This window comes from Danio rerio, chromosome 16 (genome assembly GCF_052040795.2).
Source record: "Danio rerio strain M-AB ecotype USA chromosome 16, GRCz13ab, whole genome shotgun sequence".
Lineage (NCBI taxonomy): Eukaryota > Metazoa > Chordata > Actinopteri > Cypriniformes > Danionidae > Danio > Danio rerio.
This window is the reverse complement of record NC_141036.1, coordinates 1,747,501-1,772,500: the sequence shown is the minus strand read 5'-3', so window position 1 is coordinate 1,772,500 and position 25,000 is coordinate 1,747,501. Positions and strand designations below refer to the sequence as shown.

Sequence of the window (25,000 nt, the reverse complement as noted above, 5' to 3'; positions counted from 1 at the left end):
TTGGGGCGCACTAGCTTATAGATATTCTTAAAAAGAACATACTGATAGTAGCATCTGAAAACTTTATTTTAATTAAGCGTGCATTTTTTATTTAATTTGATGAACACAGTGCTGTCGCCTCACAGCAAGAAGATCGCCGGGTTGCTGGTTCAAGCCTCAGCTCAGTGGGCGTTTCTATGTGGATTGCATGTTCTCTCTGCGTTTGTATGGGTTTACTCCGGGTGCTCCGGTTTCCCCCACAGTCCAAACACATGCGGTACAGGTGAATTGGGTAGGCTCAAGGATTATTGCTGGATTAGTTGGTGGTTCATTCCGCTGTAGCGAAACCGGATTAATAAAGGGACTAAGCCGACAAAAAAATGAATGAATGAATTTGATGAACGCTTATTTTAACATTTATGTCATTCATTCATGCATTGTTTGATTTAGTTTAGTATAGTTTAGTGCATTGACATATAGCACAACATCGCTCTGGGCGTCCCGAATTCGAATCCCTGCTCGTTAAAATTTCCTGATCCAATCCTCCTCTTTCTTCCACTTTACTGAGCACACTTTAGCTGGACAAAATAGCTCTGCCCTGCCTGAAAACTCCAACCAGCTGCTTTGCTAGTTAGAAATATTTGGATTTTTTTTCTAGCATAACAGTATTTGTGTGTTAGTTTTAATTGAATACATTTTAATAATTTTTATTAATATTTAGTTGAGATGTTTGTTGTGTCATATTTAACCAAATATATTAACTTCATTTCATTTTCTTGAGCTTAAAGGTGAAGTGCTTTGAAATGTGCATTTTTACTGACTAGTTCAGTAAACAGAAAGAAAGAAGAAATGCCCTCATGTGTTTAGCGTTTTTCCTTATCGCAAACACAACAGTAATCCGCTAGTGTTTGCTTTGCTTTGGCTTTTTCCGCACTAATTATTGTGATCTCCTGATTGCAGCAGAGAAATACTGTGAAATAGACTGATGGCATTTCATGCTGTTCAGCCATATAATCTTAAAATGTGAGCAAAATCAGCTGTTTGTCATCACTTTAGACATTGTGCTAGAGAATCATTCAGACACTAGCTCTACAGTGACGTTGGTGAATGAGTAACGGTTTCTGCTGCTCTGATGAAAGCTGTGAATGAACTGCGGAAGAAAGTAGTTCTCGAAAGGATTTTTAGACTCTCTCTGTTTGATTTTCTTTTTTAATATATACAATTATGCCATGGACTGTTGTATAAACAAGGGCATCTGCATGGTCTTAAAAAGTCTTAAATCTCAAACGATACATTTCAAGCCCTAAAAAGTCTTAAATCTCCTGAAATATTGTGTTGTTGGTCTTAAATCTTTTTTTTAACAGGTCTTAATTTTACTTTGTTCTTGTTTAGCCAATCTGACCATTAACACCCATACAATCCCCATCAATTCCAATCCCATTAAAACTTTTAACTTTGAATTTAAAAAGTAGTATTTAATTACTCTCTTATACTGTAACATTTGTCTAAAAGTTATCCATTTGTGTACTGCTGACCTGTCCTATATATATTTTCAATTATTGTATTGATAAATGTATTAAATTGTAATAATTTCTTGAAAGATCAAGCAAAAAGATGTTCTAACTGGGATATTCCAAAACAATCCGTAGCATTTAGCCCTGTAAAATAAAATTTAATTCATAAAAGTCTTCAAAATGTCTTTAAAAGTCTCAAATTTAACTTGAAACGTCTCAAGTAAACTTAAAAGTCTCAAATTTAACGTGAAGCCTGTAGAAACGCTGGTGCACAGAGACATAGCCCTCTTGCTAAATGTCCAATAGATTCCTGATCCACCCAACAAATCATTGGTGACCAAGCTAGATCTAGTATGATTGAGTGCACTTTAAAGCACGTCTCCATTTTTCCTCTAGGTGGAGTCGACCCAGAGTATGATCCGAATACTCGGTCTCTCTGCAACGTTGCCAAATTACCTGGACGTGGCGACTTTCCTCCATGTGAACCCTTTCATTGGATTGTTCTACTTCGACAGCCGTTTCCGTCCTGTTCCACTTGGCCAGAGCTTCGTTGGCATCAAGACTACAAATAAGGTATGCAGCAGCCAAGAAAACTCCAAATATAGTGATTACTGAGTCATATTTGAACGATCAGACAATAAAACAATGACATGTCTACATAATTATCCTCTGGTCACAGGTCCAACAGCTGCACGACATGGAGGAGGTTTGTTATGAAAAAGTCCTGAAGCAGATTAAAGCGGGTCACCAGGTAATGGCAGGATCGGTTTCTACTCTTTGTCGTTTAGCAGACGTTTCATAGATATTTTGGTTGGAGTGTGGGGATGTGTATGGTGTCAAGGGCATGGAGAAGGTTGGGTTATGATCCCACTCAGTCCAGATCCTGTCATCATGATTTAGATCTGAATGTGTAACCTCTAGCTCCATGCACACTCCTCATCTCCTGCAACCCTATATGGACCCATTCAAAAATAAATGTATTTGACTCCTCTAAAGCATACAAATAGCGTAATATGTTTGCAGATGTGTAAGAAACATGCTTATTAAACATATTTGTTTGTCTGAAACATAGCGATACAGTTAGTTATTCTCTGAACATGTGTTTTCCATGTTGAATGTCAGGCTCTTTTTTGGCCTCTATAACCAACCCGCTGCCCGTTTGAAAGGAAGGGATGTCTTGGTGGAAAATTTATCAGGGGTCGCCACCGCGGAATGCACCACCAACTATTCCAGCAAAATTTTTACACAGCAGATGCCCTTCCAGCTGCAACCCAGTACTGGGAAACATTCATACATTCTTACATTCACACAGATACTCATACACTACGGCCACAACCACATGTTTTTAGACTGTAGGGGAAACCGGAGCACCTGGAGGAAACCCACGCCAACACGGGGAGAACATGCAAACTCCATACAGAAACACCAACTGGCGCAGCCGGGACTTGAACCAGCAACCTTCTTGCTGTGAGGCGACTGTGCTAACCACTGAGCCACCGTGGTGCCACCTGGTGGAAAAAGAGTGTATTTCATTTCAGTCATGTAGGCCTGGAAACGACACACTGATTATATATTACAATTATAAAATCCACAACAAGGGAAGCAATAAAAATAGAACAAATGTAAATGTCAGCTGGGCATTTCACATTGTAACGGCACACGTTCACACCAAATGCGGAGAATTGATTCACCTGATCTAGTTTACTCACGGGATGTTTTTCAGCACCGGTTGAAATGATTCTGCATTGAAGGCATGATTGCATATGATAACATAGGACTAGGGCCAGACAGAATCTGCAGACGTTTTTTGCTATTTCTGCAGAGAATTTTGTAAAGAATCTGCTGATTTTGGCTGAATTATTTTACGAGTATCGCAACTTAACACTTATATAATATAATATATGAAATGAAAAAAATAATACCTTTTTAACTTTTATTGAATATTAACAATGCATGTCCATTTGCATTCACTTATTTGGTAAACAAAGCAAGTCTCTTATATAATAGATGTACTAAAGGACAGAAAATATTAGTTTACAAACTGTATTGTAAATAAATCATATCAACATTTGCATTATATATGTTATATATATATATATATATATATATATATATATATATATATATATATATATATATATATATATATACAATAAAATATAATATTATATTCATATATTACAATATAATAAAATTGCTATATAATGCAATTGGAAATGCGCTATATAAATAAAAATCATTATTATTATTATTATTAACATAATATTATAAAATTTAATATAATAAAGTAAAAAAAAAATAGTATGCACGTAAAGTAAAAGTGTTTGGGGTGAGTTATTACAACCTAACAGACTCCTCCTGCTCACCATTTCTGTTTGTTGTCAAAACTGACAGCTGGAGGGGGCGTGGTTAAGCATGTTAGCCCCACCCAATACCTCAGACAGACTTAATCTGAGAATTGAACTGAAAACAAACAGGAAGTGCATTTTCAGATTTTAATTAAAGATGACAAGGACAAACTTTTTTTTTTTTTCTTAATGACTCGCAAAGATGAAGTTAAAAATATCAATATGGTTAGTTTTGATTTGAGGTGTACTTTAAAGCTTTTCACATTCCCATTGGACAGATCTCTATCCACACACATGGCCGCTGTTGTTCCTAATCTGTCGATTGGTTCAGTAACTAAAAATAGCAGTATGTGAGAGAAGTGTCGCTGTTGCTGCTAATGTCTAGAGGACAGAGTGTGAACAGTATGGGACGCTGTGACCTCATTATGGAGGATGTGTGTGAGAAGAATCTCCACATGCCGTCTGTATGGCCGTGTCTGATCTGTGCTCCTGATCGTCATTTGTCTTTTTGAGTATGTTCAGGAAGCGTCTCCTCAAGGAGAAACACAATGAAAGGCAGCGAGCAAGGCCTTCTCGGGGAAGGTTTAGCGGTTTAATTGAAAATCATCATTCCTGGGTTCCCGGCGCTGAAGGTCAGCTGTGGCCCGTGCCTCGTCCTGAACCCAATTTCCAAATCTCATAAATCTCCACTCTTACCAGCACACAACCTCCCACCCTGCAAATACTTGCGTGAGCTTGTGCCGCTCACATATTCACTTTGATTTATTTGTATTTGTGTGTGTGTGTGTGTGTGTGTGTGTGTGTGTGTGTGTAGTTTCTTCTTGATGCTGTCCAAACTTCTCTTGCTGGATAGGGTGCATAACTGTTACTGGTCATGGACAGAATAGCAGTATAGTGTAATCTAATCATATTCTCTCCATCAGTTTAGAGCAGGGGTGGGCAAATGCGGTCCTGGAAGGCCGGTGTCCTGCACAGTTTAGCTCCAACTCTAATCAAACACACCTGCTTATAGATTCCTAGGCTGCGTCCGAAATCGCATACTTCCATACTATATAGTATGCTAAAATCAGTATGCGAGCCGAGTAGTATGTCCGAATTCATAGAATCCGAAAATCAGTATGCGAGAAGTGCCCGGATGACTTACTACTCGGCGAGATTCTGGAGTGCGCATCCCATGCACTCTGCGCTATCCCATAATGCCCCGCGAGAGAATTTATGAATGGAAGTGAGGCGACGCAACTGACGCAGGTAGGTCACGTCACCATGACAAAATGGCGAATGTAGTACGTCCGAATTCCATTCATACTTTTCACATTCATACTACATAGAACAGTGGTTCTCAAAGTGGGGGTCGGGACCCCTTCAGGGGTCGCGGAACAATGAAGGGGGGTCGCCTGGTGATTTCCAAAAATGTACTTATTATTATTAGACCATAAGAATTACCATATTTTATCCATAACCAACTGAAGAGAAAAAAACAGCCGTTTATAGTTACTATAGTAGCTTATTTACTTGTTCTATTGGATTGCGACCTCTGGGGTAAATACATTATTTTAAAGACAGCAATAGCTGTCTAAATATTGATTTTATAACACCAGGTTAAACTTTCTGCCCCATTTACAGCACTGAAATACATTAAAAAAATGTAATGAAGAACAGACTTTGGTGTATTGGTGTGTGTGTGCGCCATTGCATGCAAGTTTTCTGTATTTATAACCACCTCAGGGGATATTGGGGGTCGCGAGTCACTGGTATTGTTATTTTAGGGGTCGCGTGCTGAAAAGTTTGGGAACCCCTGACATAGTACGCACTTTTCAAACGGCCGAGTAGTACGTTTAAATTCAAATGTAGTAGGCGGTTTCGGACGCAGCCTTAGTGATCTTGAATACTCTGATTAGCATGTTCAGGTGTGTTTGATTAGTGTTGGAGCAAAGCTATGCAGGACACCGGCCCTCCAGGACCGAGTTTGCCCACCCCTGGTTTAGAGGGTCTCAAGCCAAGCTCACGCTACTGGAGTGTTTTAAAGGTCCCCTAATGAAAATAATGCAAATCTGTGTATACCTAGGCATAGTACAATAAAAAGAGATCAGTATATGGAAATGGACATAGCCGCAGACGCCATTGTTTACTTGTTATCATGTAAATTCCATGAGTGTAAAACCCTGGTGGACAATCCCAGTCAGAGGACAAAACAAACTGCGACAAGACTCACCCTCCGCATTGAGAAGTTAAAAGCGTTTTTTTTCTGTTTATTTGGACCCAAGAAATAGAGGAACGACTAGTGGAAATTTGGCAGGAGCACCCGTGTCTGTTTGACGTGTCGTCTTAGCAATATCACAACCAGGGGTGTGTTTCCGAAAACCATCGTTAGTCAACTAAGGTCTACAAACATAGTTTGTTGATTTGGCATTTCCCAAATCTGTCATTCCAGTGAACATTCGCAAACTGCGACGCAAACTTGTACACTTGCAACTACACCTCTGGAGCTGTAGTTAGAAACATAGTTCCTGGCTGTGTTCTAATCCCACTTATCCCCCCTATGCCCCTATATGTTCCAACATTTAAACTTGGAATGATTTTTAAAAAAGCATTAAAGTCATCTCTCTTAGGTGTCATTTGCTTTCAAAATAGCTTTACAGTTCAGTTTTAGCGATCTTCATGTTTACTATTGTGCTCCTTTCACAGTGCACTTTGAACACAGCCCTGGCTCATGACGAAAGCTATAGGTGACCCATCTTACAGTGTAAACAGCAGCGATAGAACGCTACCGCAGATAGTCATGCAGTGTGAAAACATCTGTGACGCCACTACTTTGAAAATCCTGCTGTCTAAACTCAGCATAACTCTACTTTAGGTTGTTCATCCAGACCTGACTTCATCAAGAGAACCCAGACACATGTGTAGCTCTGACAATATTATTACGCATGCCACAGGCTGCATTTGACAAGCAACAATGCTTTCTAGTGAGAAATCAGTGATAGTTTCCATCCATTAGTTATTTGAAAGCGTTAATTTATTATATAAGATAAATAAGGGACTAAGCTGAAGGAAAATCAATGAATGATCCATTTTAAGCTTTGATTCTGATTGCGGTGTTTTGGTGACTGTCGCTTTAAATTCAAATGAGATTGTGCTCTTTTCAGAAGAGGGCGGAGCTACAGATGCCTGTGTGTCAGCATAGTGGCAGATCAAAAAAACAAGATTAATGCCCTGCGCTAATGAGGGGGAGAGATGGTCACTAGTGGGCGGGGCTTTACTCCTCTGATGACACGTGCAAAGGGAGAATGTCAATCAAAGTGTTTCTGCAGAGTAGCGGGTTATATTCAGACTGTTGCTACACTGCTGTGTTTTAAGCCCTTATAAAAGTGATTGTAATAGGTTTGTTTGGTAATATTGCGTAATAGGTCACAAAATACAAAAGCACAGCATGTTAAATGATTATTTGTCTGTCTTTACTCAATACAAAATAAATTCATGAAACATGAATTAAAACCCCTGCCCCAGGCGACTACTTCAGCATGTGCCGTGTGTAATGAAGACAGTGTGCTGAACATGTGATCGCTCTGCTAGGACACCAGTGTGACCTTGAGGGAATCTGACGTCTTTTTTTCTGGAAAATGGTTCTGAAACTTGCTAATTAAATGTCATTGCAAAAATGGCTCAAAGAAGTAAAGTTAGTTCAGAGAAAACGCTCCGGCGCCGTTTGTTTGCCCATGCACTGACATTCAGACAGGTCTGACATTAGCCTTTAGATGCTTTAGGCCTGTGTAGGCAATAAGACTTAGAGGATCTTCATACTGGAATTTTCTTAAAGATTAACGGTCAGTGACAGAGGGGAATATTATCTGCTTATTTAAAGAGAGAGAAAAGGGCGGGGGGGGTGGGGGGGTGGGGGGGGGGTGTTCTAGATTGTATATGTATTACTTAGGGTTGTGCTTTCATTTCAATCACCTGCTGTCGATTCTTTCTTTCTTTTTGTCATTTATTCATTGATTTTTTCCTTTTATTTCATTATTTCATTTATGTAATTTATCATATATAATAAAAGTATTTTATTTTATCTATTTATTCATTTATTGATTTATTTTCTCTATTTTTTATTTCTTTATCTTTTTTATTTTGTAATTTATTAATTGGTTCATTTATTTTCTTTTTTTATTTTCTTTTATTTCTTCATTTTTATTTTTGCAATTTATTCATTGATTCATGGGTTTTATTTTTTTTCTTTTGTTTGTTTCTTTAATTAGTTTTCTTTCTTTTTTCTTTAATTTATTTTCTTTTATTTATTTTATTTATTATATTTTTTATTTTTGTCATTTATTCATAGATTCATTTATTTTCTTTCTTTCTTTTTTGTTTTCTGTTTTTGTTTCTTCATATTTTTTATTTTTGTCATTTATTCATTAATTTATTTGTTTTATTTATTTTCTTTCTTTCTTCCATTCCTTTCTTTGTTTAATTTATTTCCTTGTTTTCTTTTTTCTTTAATTTCTTTTCTTTGTTTTCTTTTATTTCTTTATCTTTTTTATTTTTGTCATTGATTCATTGATTGATTTATTTTATTTATTTTTGTTTTCGTTCTTTCTTTAATTTATTTTTTTCTTTAATTTATTTTCTTTCTTTTTTGTTTATTTATTTTCTTTATTTTGTAATTTATTCATTAATTCATTGATTTGTTTATTATCTTTCTTTATTCATTGATTATTCATTAATATATAAATTTATTTTATTTTTATTATTTATTCATTGCTTTATTTTCTTTATTTTTTATTTCTTCATCTTTATTTTCTTAATTTATTTGTTGATTCCTTTATTTTCTTTCTTTCTTTTTTATTAATTTTCTTTCATTTCTTTTCTTTCTTTATTTTTTTTTTGTCATTTATTCATTAACTGATTAATTTCTTTTTTCTTTAATTTATTTTCTTCTTTCTTTCTTTCTTTTTCATTTATTCATTGATTTGTTTTATTTTCTTTCATTTATTCATTTCATTTATTTTTATTTATTTTATTTAATTAAATGTTTTCATTTATTCATTGATTCTTTTCTTTTTTATTTCTCTCAATAATTCATTAATGTATTGTCTTTCTTTTATTCACTTATTATCATCATCATTAATATCAATATAATACCATCACATTTTGGAATAATCCAGTTCCTTTGAGGAATCCACTATATAATGTGCCCGCACTATTAAACCGCGTTCTGAACTACCGGTTAAATCATTTATGAGCGAAATGAGAAGAGATTTGCTGATTTGAGACTGGAGGTGAGCTGGAAAGATGGCAGGCCTTTCTCTTTCCGGAGCAGTACAGTGGGGAGCGTCTCTCTCTCAGCTTGATATTAAATTGTCAGAAGTGGCTGTGACATATATTAATTTCACGTGGGAGCATGATGGATTGAATTTTCTTTATGAAATGCCCCCTTAGCCCCCCTGTCGGGCCAGTGGTTGGCAGACAGGAGGCAGATGGAACTTTAATACGCTTACAGAGGCCGTGGTTATACTGTGGACTGGGCTTTCTCACAGGAGCAAAAAAGTGTAATAAAAATTATTTGCTGCAGAGGTCTCTATGGATCTTTGTAGGACTACTGTGCGGCAGAACATAAAGAAATGCCGGCGAATTCAATCTCCATGCATACGCTGACAAGATGAACGGTTTGAGTGATTGCATCTGTATGTGCAAATATAAGTTGTCGCCAACTCAAGTGGCATGCAAATGGATGAAGGAAGATGAACAGAAAGCAGATTAGATTTACCTCTGCACGACTTGCTCTGTGTCATAATGTACATTCATCGATGCAGTTTGCTCATCTAATCCAGGTAACAATCCACTTGTTTTCATTCATTCATTTTCCTTTAACTTAGTTCCTTATTTGTCAGAGGTTGCCACAGTGGAGCGAACCGCCAACTGTTACGGCATTTGTTTTACGTAGTGGAAAAACTTCAGTACTGGGAAGCACCCATACACATCATACCTTAGGGGGGGTTGTTGTAGCTTGGTGACGGGAGTGGGGGGGGCTTGGTGTTGGGGGTTAGGTGTCTGAATAACACAGCTGAGAAACAGGAAAGTAACTATGCACCGGATTTCGGGCGGCCAATGCGATCGAATACTATACCAAGGTCGGCAGTAGTTTACGGTAATTTTCTGGGAGACATAACAAAACGGGAAGGTGGCGGGGGATGGGTCTGAAATATGGGAGACTCCTGGAAAAGACGCGAGTGTTGACAGGTATGAAATACACTCACTTTCACTCAGACACACTCATACATTACGGCCAGTTTAGTTGATCAGTTCCCCTATAGCGCATGTGTTTGGACTGTGGGGGAAACCGGAGCACCCGGAGGAAACCCACACCAACACGGGGAGAACATGCAAACTCCACACAGAAATGCCAACTGACCCAGCCGGGACTCGAACCAGTGACCTTCTTGCTGTGAGGCCACAGTGCTAAACACTGAGCCACCATGTTGGCTATTATTGTCGGCAGAGGCTGTAGCGCTACTCAAGTGACTGACTACTCAATATACTCAAGATATTGTACACGGCGTTATTCTGTACTCACAATTAAAGTGTTTGTAATCAAAAACAGTTCATCTAAATAACAGCTAAAAGTTCACCACAGATCGTTGAGCTGATTTAAACGGTATAACAGTAGACATATAAAGCAGGGGAGGCCAACCCTGTTCCTGGAGAGCCACCTTCCTGCAGATTTCAGTTGCTACCCATATCAAACACACCTGAACCAATTAATTAGGACCTGAACACCACCTGATAATTACAGGCAGGTGTGTTTGATATGAGTAGCAACTGAAATCTGCTGGAATGTGGCTCTCCAGGAACAGGATTGGCCACCCCTGATATAAAGCAACAAGCATTTTTTAAAACATCCTCGTTTGTTTTCAACACAGCATGACAGAATTGTCACTTTTGGGTGAACTATCCCTTTAATTTTTGACCCTGGTGGCCAATATGTATCATAACTCAATCCTCGGCATTAAAACAAATCTAGTTGTATTTTGTTTTTAATTTGCGTTTTTTAATTTACATTTCAATTTTTTTTATCACAAAATGCATTAAAACAAACCAGCAGACAATGCCCTTATAACAATGCAGAGAAAGAATTAAATAAATTATATTTGATGTATTAATGATATAGTATTATAAATTAATTAAATTATAAATTATATATATATATATATATATATATATATATATATATATATATATATATATATATATATATATATATATATATATATATATATATATAGAATTAATAGGCCCCCTTTCATTTTTTTTTCTTTATTAAATATTTCCCAAATGAAATTTAACAGGGCAAGTAAATTTTCACAGTATGTCTGATAATATTTTTTCTTCTGGGGAAAGTCTTATTTGTTTTATTTCGACTAGAATAAAAGCAGTTTTTAATTTTTTAAATACCATTTTAGGGTCAATATTATTAGCTCCTTCAAGCTATATTTGTTTTCCAATAGTCTACAGAAAAAAAACACTGTTATACAATAACTTTACCCTAACCTGCCTAGTTACCCTAATTACCCTAGTGAAGCCTTTAAAAGTCACTTTAAGCTGTATAGAAGTGTCTTGAAAAATATCTAGTCTAATATTATTTACTGTCATCATGACAAAGAGAAAATAAATCAGTTATTAGAGATGAGTTATTAACACTATTATAATTAGAAATGTGCTTAAAAAATCTGCTCTCTTAGTTAAACAGAAATTGGGGAAAAAAATAAACAGGGGGCGAATAATTCTGACTTTATATATATAAATATATATATATATATATCAAAATCAGTTTAATTGCCAAGTGTGCTTCACACACGCCGGGAATTTGTTTTGGCTACAGAAGCTTCCAGTGAACATTAAGTGACAACACAAAATAAATATGGAAAAAAAGAAATGCGATAAACATTAAACAGAGATGCAGTTAGTCAACAAAACCTGGATGTTGAATTGTATGTACAGATGTGTTATAAATATACAGGTTATACAGTGCTGTGTACAAATGCGAATGGAGAAAAGTATTGCATTGAATATGATATAAGATGCCATGTACAAGTGCGTATGAGAAAGTATTGCATGTTTATTGCTTATATATATAATAAATTCAATGATGACACACCATAATTCAAAATACAGCTTGAAGAATCATCAATAAAATCCCACTAGAAGTCATTTCAGTGAGAGAGGCTGTATATGACCAACAGTAAGAGGAAGAATGGGGGATTATTGAATAGATCAGTGCAGCAGGATTCAGTCAAACCCATCATGCCTCTCTATTCATTGTTCTGAACTTGTCTTTGGTACAGCGATCAGCTCATTAAATCAGTTTTCTGTCCATCCATAATCATATTTCCCCTCTTTCTCTCTCTCGGTCTGTGTGTGTTCTGAAGAAGAGCAGATTGCGATGAGCGCTGGTGAGAAACATGTTGGCAGGTGGTCAAGGACATGTTTGTGTTTTTTGGAAGGCTGTTCTTAAATTAGCAATCATGAATTAATTAGCTACCAATTATCCTGCAGGCCCAAACAATTGCGACGAATGCCAAAGCGCCGGCTCTGCTTCCAGGTACTGACCGTGGCAGAGCGCAGCTCAAAACAAACAGAGAAACAGCGCTGAGCACAACCCATCCACTGCGACTGTGCACAGCACTTCTCTGCTGGCTCATTACGGCATAGCTTACATGACAGTACATATGTGTGTTTATTGCATTGAACATCTCAGCTTCATCTTGAATTAGGGCGGATGTCTTCTTATATGTAGTAATAGCTGATAGGAGGTGACTTGTAGAGCTAATATCTGCTAAAAATCTGCTAATATCTGATAAATATTTGCTAGTATCTGCTAGGATCTGCTAAATATCTGCTAATATCGGCTAATATCTGCTAATATCTGCTAAATATATGCTAAATATTTGCTACAATCTGCTGGTATCTGCTAAATATCTGTTAATATATGTTAATATCTGCTAAATATCTGCTAGTATCTGATAATATTGGCTAATATCTGCTAATATCTGCTAAATATCTGCTATTATCTGATAATATCGGCTAATATCTGCTAAATATCTGCTACTATCTGCTAGTATCTTCTAAATATCTGTCAATATCTGCTAACATCTGCTAAATATCTGCTAATATATGTTAAATATCTGCTAATATCTGCTAGTATCTGCTAAATATCTTCTAATATCTGCTAATATCTGCTAAATATCTGCTAATATCTGCTAATATCTGCTAAATATCTGCTAATATCTGCTAATATCTGCTAAGTATCTGCTAATATCTGGTAACATCTGCTAAATATCTGTGAATATCTGCTAATATCTGTTAAATATCTGCTAATATATGCTAGTATCTGCTAAATATCTGCTAATATCTGCTAAATATCTGCTAGTATCTGCTAAATATCTGCTAATATCTGATAATATTGGCTAATATCTGCTAATATCTGCTAAATATCTGCTATTATCTGATAATATCGGCTAATATCTGCTAAATATCTGCTACTATCTGCTAGTATCTTCTAAATATCTGTCAATATCTGCTAACATCTGCTAAATATCTGCTAATATATGTTAAATATCTGCTAATATCTGCTAGTATCTGCTAAATATCTTCTAATATCTGCTAATATCTGCTAAATATCTGCTAATATCTGCTAATATCTGCTAAATATCTGCTAATATCTGCTAGTATCTGCTAAGTATCTGCTAATATCTGGCAACATCTGCTAAATATCTGTGAATATCTGCTAATATCTGTTAAATATCTGCTAATATATGCTAGTATCTGCTAAATATCTGCTAATATCTGCTAAATATCTGCTAGTATCTGCTAAATATCTGCTAATATCTGCTAAATATTTACTAATCTCTATTTTTATGCTTTATAAGAGTCAAAAATATACATACAGCAATGAAAGTGCCACTGATACTACAATGGCTAAAAAGGAGTAAAATGTACTTTTTCCATGTCGATTGATCTGAAATAGAATTATTTGTTACAGATTTACTGAAGGATACTTGTTAAATTTGTGCAAAAAAAAAACCTGATTTAACACCGCTTGAACCCATAATTGCTGCTTGCAGCTGTATTCATTATTATTTTTATGCGTTATTTGTGTACAAGAGACTACTAAAATTGCCTTAAAGTTCTTAAAGTCTTTATGAGGATGAGCAGTGGAAAGCTAAAGCAAATTCTTAAGAGAAATGAAGAAGGAAATCAAATAAAACCCTTAACCACCTGCGCATTAATGCAGTAGAAGATACTTGTATGCTGCATTGAGTGAGTTTTTTCATCATCATTGCATCTCAAGTTTGCAAGGTTGTCAAAGAGATCCAAATGCATTCTTAAAGATACCATTATAATTTTATTAAATGTCCTCAAGTGCAAGGCTCTGCTTGTGGCAGCTGTGTTTTTTTTAGTTTTCCATCATGTGGATGTCATAACACACAGGTTTATACTCGTTTTGTCTGTTCAAGGCCGCATATCATCGATGTGTGCTTTTAAGACCCCTATTAAAATCCCAACTGGCATCGAGTGTCATGGATGGTGAATGACTGTGAGCTTTAGTCTCAGTAAAATACAGAGTTTGCACTCACGAATTTATCCAGGGTTTGAATTATATGGGGGTTTTGGGCTCCTAATTAACACTTGAAATATGGGGGTCAGCACGTTAAAGTACACCTGAAATCAAAATTTACCGTATTGATTTTATTAGCTCGCATTGCTAGTTTTGTGGTGAACGATTAATCTGTGCCTGTAATTAGGAAAAAAAATTAATAATTTCGCCTTGTAATCTTATATTGAAATCTGAAAATGCACTTCCTGTTTGTTTTCAGTTTAACTCTGTCTGCTAACATACTAAACCACGCCCACTCCAGCTGTCAGTTTAGCCATCAACAAACAGAAATGGTGGTGAGGAGGAGTCTGTTAGATTGTAACTACTCTCCCCAAACCTTTTTCCCCATTTTTATGAATGAAACACCTAATGTACTACATCCAATCAGCTTGCAGTAGTAAAAACAAAGCCACGCCCACCGCTTTCTCATTTACTATTCTGTTTCTCTGGAAACTGCATCATAATTCAAAACAAAAAGGGTCGCAGCTTCCCGTTCATGTGAACTGTAAATAGCGGGTAGTAGTTTGCACTGATCTGTATCTTAAATAATAGTTTTAAAAATGTAATTAATAGATCATATAAATTTGACCACCCCTATAATGGTTCACACCATTGTGAATGCATAACCGCATCAAACACTTTGTCTTGGTGAGTAAATATTCAATCACCAGCACCAATGTTCGTTTTGTTTGTGGAATGTAGGTGTTTGTGTTTACATTTAAGCATAAAATTAGACGCATAGTTTATATAGTTTAATAGACGCCTATGTTCGCACATGGACGTTAAACAGTACAATAATACATGTAATCTTGCATGGGTAACCATTTATTCGTGCTGGAATACAAACTTGCCAAATTTTTTTTTTTTTTTTTGCGTATCAAAAATTGGTTATCTGAGGATCAAATGCCTGGTAAATTTAGTTTAGGTTACTGTAGGTCAGCATGCACTCTATGTGTGTCTGAAAATGTTAATAAGATTGATTAATAAATTAGAGAGAATTAATTATGAATTAATTAAATTAATTAGTACTTGAATTAAAAACACTATTGGTGAATTGTTGCAAACAAAAATTGATGTGCTGTTGAAGTCAAAATTGTTCACCCTTCTCAGATTTTATTTATTTATTTATTTATTTATTTATTTATTTAATTATGTATGTATTTACCAAATAATGTTTAACAGATTCAGGAAATTTTCACAGTATTTCCTATAATATTTTTTTCCTCTGGAGAAAGCCTTATTTGTTTTGTTTCGGCTACAGTAAAAGCAGTTTTCAATTTTTTTAAAAGCCATTATAAGTACAATATTACTAGCCCACTAAAGCCATATTTGTTTTGCATTGTCTACAGAACAAACCACTGTTATACAATGGCCTGCCTAATTACCCGACTCTAACCTTATTAAGCTAGTGAAGCCTTTAAATGTCACTTTAAGCTGTATAAAAGTGTCTTGAAGAATATCTAGTTAAATATTATTTACTATCATCATGGCTAAGATAAAATAAATCAGCTATTAGAAATTAGTTATTTAAACTATTATGTTTAGAAATGTGCTCAAAAAATATTTCAGTTAAATAGAAATTGGGGGAAATTTTTACAGGGGTAATAATTCAGGAAGGCTAATAATTCTGACTTCAACGGTATCTCAATTGGTAATTTTTAGCAAATTATTTGGGTTTCCCCATGATTTCCGTCATTGTTTTTGAGTTAAATTCACTGCATTGTGTACTGTAATGCTTTACTCTCGTCTCCAAGTGTCTTGTACACCATCAGTACTTTCTGTTTAAGGACAGCCAGAACAGTAGAGAGAGAGATGGTCTTTTGCCATCTCATAACTGTCTTGTTTTTCTGTTATTGATTGTTTTTGTCTGGGGTATTGACTGCTTTGCAAGGGCAGCCTGAGTGTAATAGGAATATTACAAGCCTCTTTTGTCCTTTGACTAATATGGCACATAGACGCCGCTCTGCCCTTCTGCACATGTGCCTTCTCTGAGAATAATCCAGAAGTTAGAACCATGTAGAAGAACAAGCACTGTAACCCATTTCCCATTTATCTATTTAACATACAAATAATAATAAAAAAAGGGTCTCATGAAAACATATTGTTTAATGTGAATCAATGTGCAAAAACTCAAGCATTGGGGAAAAACTTTGTGTAAGTATATTTACTCTGTGACTAACCCAAATGTCTTATTGATTATTAAACTAAGCATGCATATACCTTTGTTTAGTCAAAAATACAAACACTATATAAAGTGCTGGGTTGTTTTAACCTAACACTGGGTCAAATGCGGACAATCCCTACTGTTATGTCAAAAAAGGTCATTTAAAAATGAGTGTAAAGGTATGGGGGAGGGGGGGTGCAGCACAGGTAAAATTATGTGTGTGAATGTGTTGTTCCCACAAGACTATCTTTAAATTGTGTATTATACAAAAGGCAAAAATTGGAAAGTCTCATTTTGTGACTATATCTGTTGACATAAAAAGGATTTAATGAACATAGAAAGCACATTTGAAATGTCTGAAGAGCATTTTGGTAACACTTTAGATTAAGTACCAATTCTCCCTATTAGCTAGGGAACTTATTACATGCACATTCAATTTATCCAGCAAGCAATTGATCAACCTGTAAGTCAATCAATTCATTGATCAACCAACCAACCAATTTATCTAACAACTGATCTGTCAACCAACTAGTCAGTCAGTCAGTCAACCAATCAACCAACTAGCCAATCTATTAACCTACCAACCAGTCAGTCAGTGAGTGAGTCAGTCAGTCAGTCAACCAAGCAACCAACCAACCTATCAACAAACCAGTCAGTCAGTCATTCAACCAAACAGCCAACCAATCAACAGACCAGCCAACCAGCCAATCTATCAACCAACCAGTCAGTGAGTCAGTCAGTCATTCAACCAACCAACCAACCAACCAACCAATCATTCGGTGAGTCAGTCAGTCAACCAACCAACCAACCAATGAATCAACCATTCTATCAACCACCCAGTCAGTGAGTCAGTCAGTCATTCAACCAACCAATCAACCAACCAACTAACCAACCAACCAATCAATCAACCAACCAACCAACTAACCAACCAATCAATCAATCAACCAACCAACCAACCAACCAATCAATCAATCAACCAACCAACCAACCAACCAATCAATCAATCAACCAACCAACCAACCAATCAATCAACCAACCAACCAACCAACCAACCAACCAACCAACCAATCAACCAATCAATCAACCATTCTATCAACCACCCAGTCAGTGAGTCAGTCAGTCATTCAACCAACCAACCAACCAACCAATCAATCAACCAACCAACCAACTAACCAACCAATCAATCAATCAACCAACCAACCAACCAACCAACCAACCAACCAACCAACCAACCAACCAATCAATCAACCATTCAACCAACCACCCAGTCAGTCAGTCAGTCATTCAACTAACCAACCATTTTATGCACAGTGCTTGAGTTGGATCATTTCTGAGGTTCAGTTGTGGTCCGGCAACTCACCATCTCAGCTGATTTCCATACGGTGATCGTAACCTAACTGATCTCCATTGTCTGTTTGTGTTTCAGGTGATGGTGTTTGTGCATGCCCGAAACTCCACTGTCCGCACCGCCATGAGTCTCATCGAGATGGCCAAAAACCGCGGAGAACTGTCCTTCTTTCAGGTCGACCAGGGTGCAGACTACGGCCAGTGTGAGAAACAGGTACAAATTCCTAGAGCTTCACGATTTGTTAAAAAAAAGTAGATTTTTCTGATCAAAATTGCGACTATTTCATAAAAGATATCACAGTTGATGAGGTGGTTTTAACAGAGCCAAAGAAAGGCCAAGCATAAACACAAAGCATGCTCTATTTCCACCAAACCCAGACCACCTCATTTACATCTCAGATCAATTGTTTTGGTGCAAATGAGAGGGCGATTGTGTAATGTAAATGTAATGTAATGTAATGTGTATTTATATAGCGCATTTATTGTGTATGGCCATACACCCAAAGCGCTTCACAATCATGAGGGGGGTCTCTCCACACCACCACCAGTGTGCAGCATCCACTTGGATGATGCGACGGCTGCCACAGGACAACGGCGCCAGTGCGCTCACCACACACCAGCTGTTGGTGGAGTGAAGAGACAGTGATAGAGCCAATTCAGTGGACGGGGATGATTGGGAGGCCATGATCGTATGGGCCGAGAGGGACTTTGGCCAGGACACCGGGGTTACACCCCTACTCTTTCACGAGAAGTGCCATGGGATTTTTAATGACCACAGAGAGTCAGGACCTCGGTTTAACGTCTCATCCGAAAGACGGCGCCCACTGACAGTGTAGTGTCCCCTTCACTTTTACTGGGGCATTAGGACTCACTTAGACCTCAGGTTGAGCGCCCCCTGCTGGCCTCACTAACACCACTTCCAACAGCAACCTAGTGTTCCCTAGTGGTCTCCCATCCAGGTACTAACCAGGCTCAGCCCTGCTTAGCTTTAGTGAGTAACCGGTCTTGGGCTGCAGGGTGATATGGCTGTGGCTTATGATTGTGGGTTTCACATATGCTCAAACCAACCGAGCTAACAGGGCAGATGCACCAGGTTCCAAACCAAACATCTATGTGTGAAAGCACCCTAAGTTTCCCATTGCTCTTTCCAAGGCTTTTTCCAGCATCACAGCTGCGTCTATTTAAAGCTCTGTGCTCTTTTTTTTCTGGCCAGTCGAGCCTCAGGTCTGAAGATAAATAGAATAATCTCTTCAGCGTTCACTTTCCTACATGTTTTAAACCCATCAAGGAGAACTTGCGCCGCACTTCTGGTTAGGACAAAGAAATTCAGAAGCGAATGCCTTCTCTTCAGCCGGCCTCGGACGCAGCCAAACAAAGCGCCGTTATTTATGAGCAGTTATTCAGCGGCTCTGCAGGAGAGAAAAGTGAGAGAAATTGAGGTCAGTCACCTATGCTAGCAGCGGCGCTTTCTGAGAGAATGGTAAACACAGGCAGGAGACTTAGTACCTGTGAGGGCCAAACGGCTGCGGACGCTTTGAAATGAAACCTGAAGGCGATGCGGTGGTAAACTTCTGCACGCTGCCCTATTAGCTGGAGTGGGTGTGCAATTAGAGCCCCCGCGGAGGCTGACATTCAAACACCGCTTCAGTGTGTATCGTCAAAGTCCCTTTAAAGTGCACCTGAAATCAAAACTACATATGATTCCGTTAGCTCGCATTGCTAGTTTTGTGCTGAGCGATTAACCTGTGCATGTCATTAAGAAAAAAATAACGTTTGCCTAAAATTAGGGAAGTCTTACAGCCTTTTGCTGAGCCTTCAGTTCTAAGCCAGAGTAAATGCCGTATTTTTGAGTTGAGAGAAACACCAACTGACCCAGCCGGGACTCAAAACAGCAACCTTCTTGCTGTGAGGCCACCGTGCCACCCACATTTATATTTATTACGTTTTTAAGTTATATTATTGACTAATATGAAAATATACATTTGATTTATTTACAAAACAGTGTGTAAACTAATATTCTCTGTCTTCTAGTTGAGTTATTATATGAGCAGGGCCGGCGCTTCCATAGAGGCGACCTAGGCGGCTGCCTAGGGCGGCAGAATAGAGAGGGCGGTGTCCCCGAAACTACCCTCACCACCCGCGCCCTTATCCGTGTCTAGGGTGGCAGAATAGAGAGAGCGACGTCCCCGAAACTACCCTCGGCACCCACGCCCACAGTTATATCCGCGTCTTGGGTGGCAGAATAGAGAGAGCGGCATCCCCGAAACTACCCTCGCCACCCGTGCCCTTATCCGTGTCTAGGGTGGCAGAATAAAGAGAGCGGCGTCCCCGAAACTACCCGCGCCCACAGTTATATCCGCGTCTTGGGTGGCAGAATAGAGAGAGCGACGTCCCCGAAACTACCCTCACCACCCGCGCCTCAGTTATATCCGCGTCTTGGGTGGCAGAATATAGAGGGTGGCGTCCCCTAAACTACCCTCACCACCCGCGCCCACAGTTATATCCGCGTCTTGGGTGGCAGAATAGAGAGAGCGGCGTCCCCGAAACTACCCTCGCCACCCGTGCCCTTATCCGTGTCTAGGGTGGCAGAATAAAGAGAGCGGCGTCCCCGAAACTACCCGCGCCCATAGTTATATCCGCGTCTTGGGTGGCAGAATAGAGAGAGCGACGTCCCCGAAACTACCCTCACCACCCGCGCCCTCAGTTATATCCGCGTCTAGGGCAGCAGAATAGAGAGGGTGGCGTCCCCTAAACTACCCTCGCCACCCGTGCCTCAGTTATATCCGCGTCTAGGGCGGTTTCACTTTAGGTTTGAGGGCGGCGTGACCGTCCTTTGCCTAGAGCGGCAGTTCAGCTTGCTCCGGCCCTGTATATGAGAGACTTGCTTTGTTTACTAAATAAGTGGACATAATTGGATTTACTTTGTAAATATTAAATTAAAAAGTTAAAAAGGTGTTATTTTTATTTCATATATTAAGTTTTTAGTTTTGATGCTCTCAAAATCATTCTGCATAAATCCAAAATTCTGCACAGAAATAGCAAAAACTGTCCTCAGCTTCTGTCTGGGCCTAGTTAGTGGTTACAGCTGTCTTCTGTTGAGTGTGTCCAGGTTTCATTAGTCTCACACTGGTACTCAGTAGAGGTGTGTGTGTGTGTGTGTGTGATAGATTTGACTGATCCAGACCTGTGCAGACAGACGGATCAATAAACAGCTGGACTCAGCATTAGAACATCACCTCCGCTTCACACACACACACACATGATCAGATGCATGCATTTATCCGTGTGTCTGTATTGAGATCTGAGCTTCATCTTCTCACTCGACTCTTAAAACCTAGGAGTGTATTTTTTATGCATGACATCTATCAGGAAGGCTCGGGCTGCTGTGGTTTACCATCTGCTCGCGGTGGGCGGTATGACCAAAATCTTATATCACGGTATGAATAATGTGATATATTTCATGTGGTAACTGTATATATACATTACATAAATCTCACCCGATGTGCTCTTATAACCTAACTCTGAATGATATAGAATAGCACTGAATACTTCGCTAATCATTTTATCACATTAGAGTACATACGAGCAGTGTGTGGCCATGTTAAATTACAGATTAGCTTCTGTTTTTTAATGTAATAAAACTCTAATTCAAGTGCTTGTCTTGTGCTGTCTTGCACAGCATTAAAAGATAGTTCAACCCCAAAATAAGCAATTAATGAGAACATTTTCAGCATAGTTAAAACATAGTTTCCTTCAGTTGAACTGAGACTGGTTTCTTGAACATGACGATGAGTTCCCTGTACTCAAATGGCCTCCACAGTCAGCAGAGCTCAATCTAATAGAGCAGCTTTGGGATGTGGTGGAACGGGAGATTGGCATCATGGATGTGCAGCCGACAAATCTGCAGCAACAATATGGAGCAAAATCTCTGAGGAATAATTCCAGTAGCTTGTTGAATCTCTGCCACTAAGGATTAAAGCAGTTCTGAAAGCAAAAGGGGTCCAACCCGTAGTAAGGTGTACCTAATAAAGTGGCCAGTGTGTGTAAAGCATTATTAATATAAAGCATTGTTTGTAAGTTGTTTAAACTGAATGTTATAACCATTATAAACGTGCATTTTTATAATAAGACAGCATTTGTCTGTGCATCAAGCCACTCTGAGATGTCAGAAACACTTTTTATAAATCAATCCGTAAATAATTAAACTGCAACTCTTAAATTTGAATAATCACAATAAGCCATACTGCAATTTTGGTATTACTTTGATTATATTTTCAGCTCTAACGATAAATAATAATCTAATATAATGATAATTCTGTGAGATTAGTTCATGCTATAAATATAACAGCGACACTTTAAATATTTAAATATTACAAGTCACTTTTTCAAATTTTGCTGATTTCATTTCATGTGTTGTTTTTTGTTAGACTGTACATATGCAACAATCTTGTAAAAAAATATTTTGTTTATTTATTTATTTATTTATTTATATTATTTAATTTAGTATACAGGATACAGGCTTTAAAAAGGAGCACTAAGAGAAACAGAGAGAAATGTTAGACCAATACAAGTGTACGAGGTTTAGTTTACAAAATTTTATTTTTAAATTATTTTAAATGAATAATAAATAAAATAAATAGAAAAAAATGAATGAAAAAAAAAATAAATAAACAATGAATAAATAAATAAAATAAATATAAAATAAAAAATAAAAAACAGAATAAAATAATAAATAAAGAATTATATAAAATAAAATATATAATAAATTAAATAAAATAAATAAATGATAAATAACAAATAAAAAAGTAAACTAAATTGAAAATTAATTAAATCAAATTATATTAATTTTTAATAAAAAAAAAATTTTTAGTTAATTAATTTTCTTTCCAATTTGTTTGCATATTATTTTATTTTATTTTAATTTATTTTTAATTTATTCATTGTTTTGTTTTTGTTTTTCTATTTATTTTTATAAAAAATAATTAATGAATTAATATTTTTTATATTATTTTTATTCTTTTTTTTTTAACCTTTTGGCTCTATAAGTTCATTTTGCTAGTGCATATTGTTAGTCCTAAAGTAAATAAATAATCCAGTAATTAATAAAGTGAATAAATAATAATGATAACTGTAAATAAAATGTTTTAATCAATCAAATTATGTATTATATTATAACAAAAGCAACACTTTAAATATTAAAAAAATCACTGATGTTTGACCGAAAAACATCGCTGCAGCCTAATCAGAACATTGCTGCAGATGCTAATGTACTGCAGTTATTTTTATAGTCGGTGTGAACAGGCCTTTAAGAAGAACTTTCTGCAAGTGTGTGTTATAGATGAGTTGTGGGAAATGTGCGCACAAAAAGCTGCATGCACGTCCCTCTGGAGACTGCAGTCACACTATAACTCCATATTTAAATCTCCCTGCTGTAGGTGGAGTGATACATTTAGTAACCTTTCTGTGAGTCCCACAGGCTCAGCTGGGACGGATACAGGCTTTAATCTGCACCCCATTTATGATATTAAATACATCAGAACATAACCCTCTCCTCAAAGCACTGCTTGGCAGAAAGAGGTTTTGTTTTATAACATATTTTTAACATTATTTTTTGTGTAGTCCTCCAGTTCTTTTTAAGTAACAAATTACCAGAAAAAGTAGCGAACTACATTGCACTGTTGTGTTTATTTAAATATATATATGCATGTATCTTGTTACCTTATTAGTTACTTTATTTTACTGGACCTTTTTTAAGCCTAAATGACAGATATTGTATCAGCTTTTCTTTTGCTATTTTTTTATTTTATTTTAATTCATTTTATTAATTTTTTTCTTTTATTTTCTTTTCTTTTTTTATTTTATTTCTTTATTTATTATTTTTATTTTGCTTTTAACACACGCACACACACACACACACACACACACACACACACACACACACACAAACACACACACACACACACATATATATATATATATATATATATATATATATATATATATATATATATATATATATATATATATATATATATATATAATTTATTTATGTATATATATTTTATTTATGTATTTATTTATTATTTTGTTTTTAATTGATTTTTATTTTATTTATATTTTTTATTTTTTATTTTAAAATTTATTATTTAATTTACTATTGTTATTGTTGTTGTTGTTGTTGTTGTTGTTGTTGCTATTATTATTTATTATGATTTTTTAATTGTAAGTATTTTATTTTATTTTGACCCCAAAGCCATTTGACTATAGATTATATTGTTTACATCTGTAGATTTTATTTTTTATTTTATTTTTTCTTATTTTAATATTTATGTATGTATTTAATTTTTATATATATATATATTTATATATAAATATATAATATATTTATATATTTATATTATTATTATTATTAATAATAATTATAATGTTTTTTTTTTCATTATTTAATTTTTATTTTGACCATAAAATAATAATTAAGAGCCATTGTAGATTACATTGTTTATATCTGTAGATTTAATTTTTTTTCTTATTTAATTTAATTTTGTTTTTAATTTATTGTTAATTTATATATATATATATAAATTCATAATTTTATTTATTTATTTATTTATTTTATTTTATTATTTTTTTTTTTAATCCAAGGGCTCTGTAATCAAATTTTGCTTGTGCATTTTGTAAGTCTTAAAGTGAACAAATAATGCAGTAAAAGGTTATTCTCTGAAGGAAAAAAAATGTTTAGGGAGTTTTCAATTCAAATCTGACCATTTATTTCCTGATGACATCAGTTTGATGCTTTGGGTGAGATATACTTAGCCACGCCCCTCTAACCATTAGTGTGCTGCAAGTGAAAGATAAAAGGAGGAGCACAAAAATAAACCCCACCCCCCAATGAATATTCCATTTCAGTTGGAAATGCATCATTGAATGAACAGTTGCCTATTTTTTGCCTATTACAAATTTTAATAAAGCCAGGTGAATAGCATGCAGTTTAAAGAAAAAATGCATC

The 25,000-nt window shown here is 36.2% G+C and overlaps 1 protein-coding gene across 2 annotated transcripts in view; it reads left to right on the top strand.

Annotated features, from left to right (window-relative positions):
* The window catches only part of ascc3 (activating signal cointegrator 1 complex subunit 3), a 263,272-nt gene that overhangs the window by 139,129 nt on the left and 99,143 nt on the right, over positions 1-25,000 (top strand). For both annotated transcript variants that reach the window (XM_087286373.1, XM_087286372.2), the window contains exons 12-14: positions 1,890-2,066; positions 2,173-2,244; positions 18,074-18,208. In XM_087286373.1, coding sequence (XP_087142499.1) covers positions 1,890-2,066; positions 2,173-2,244; positions 18,074-18,208 — 384 coding nt within the window. The remainder of the gene's footprint in view (positions 1-1,889; positions 2,067-2,172; positions 2,245-18,073; positions 18,209-25,000) is intronic.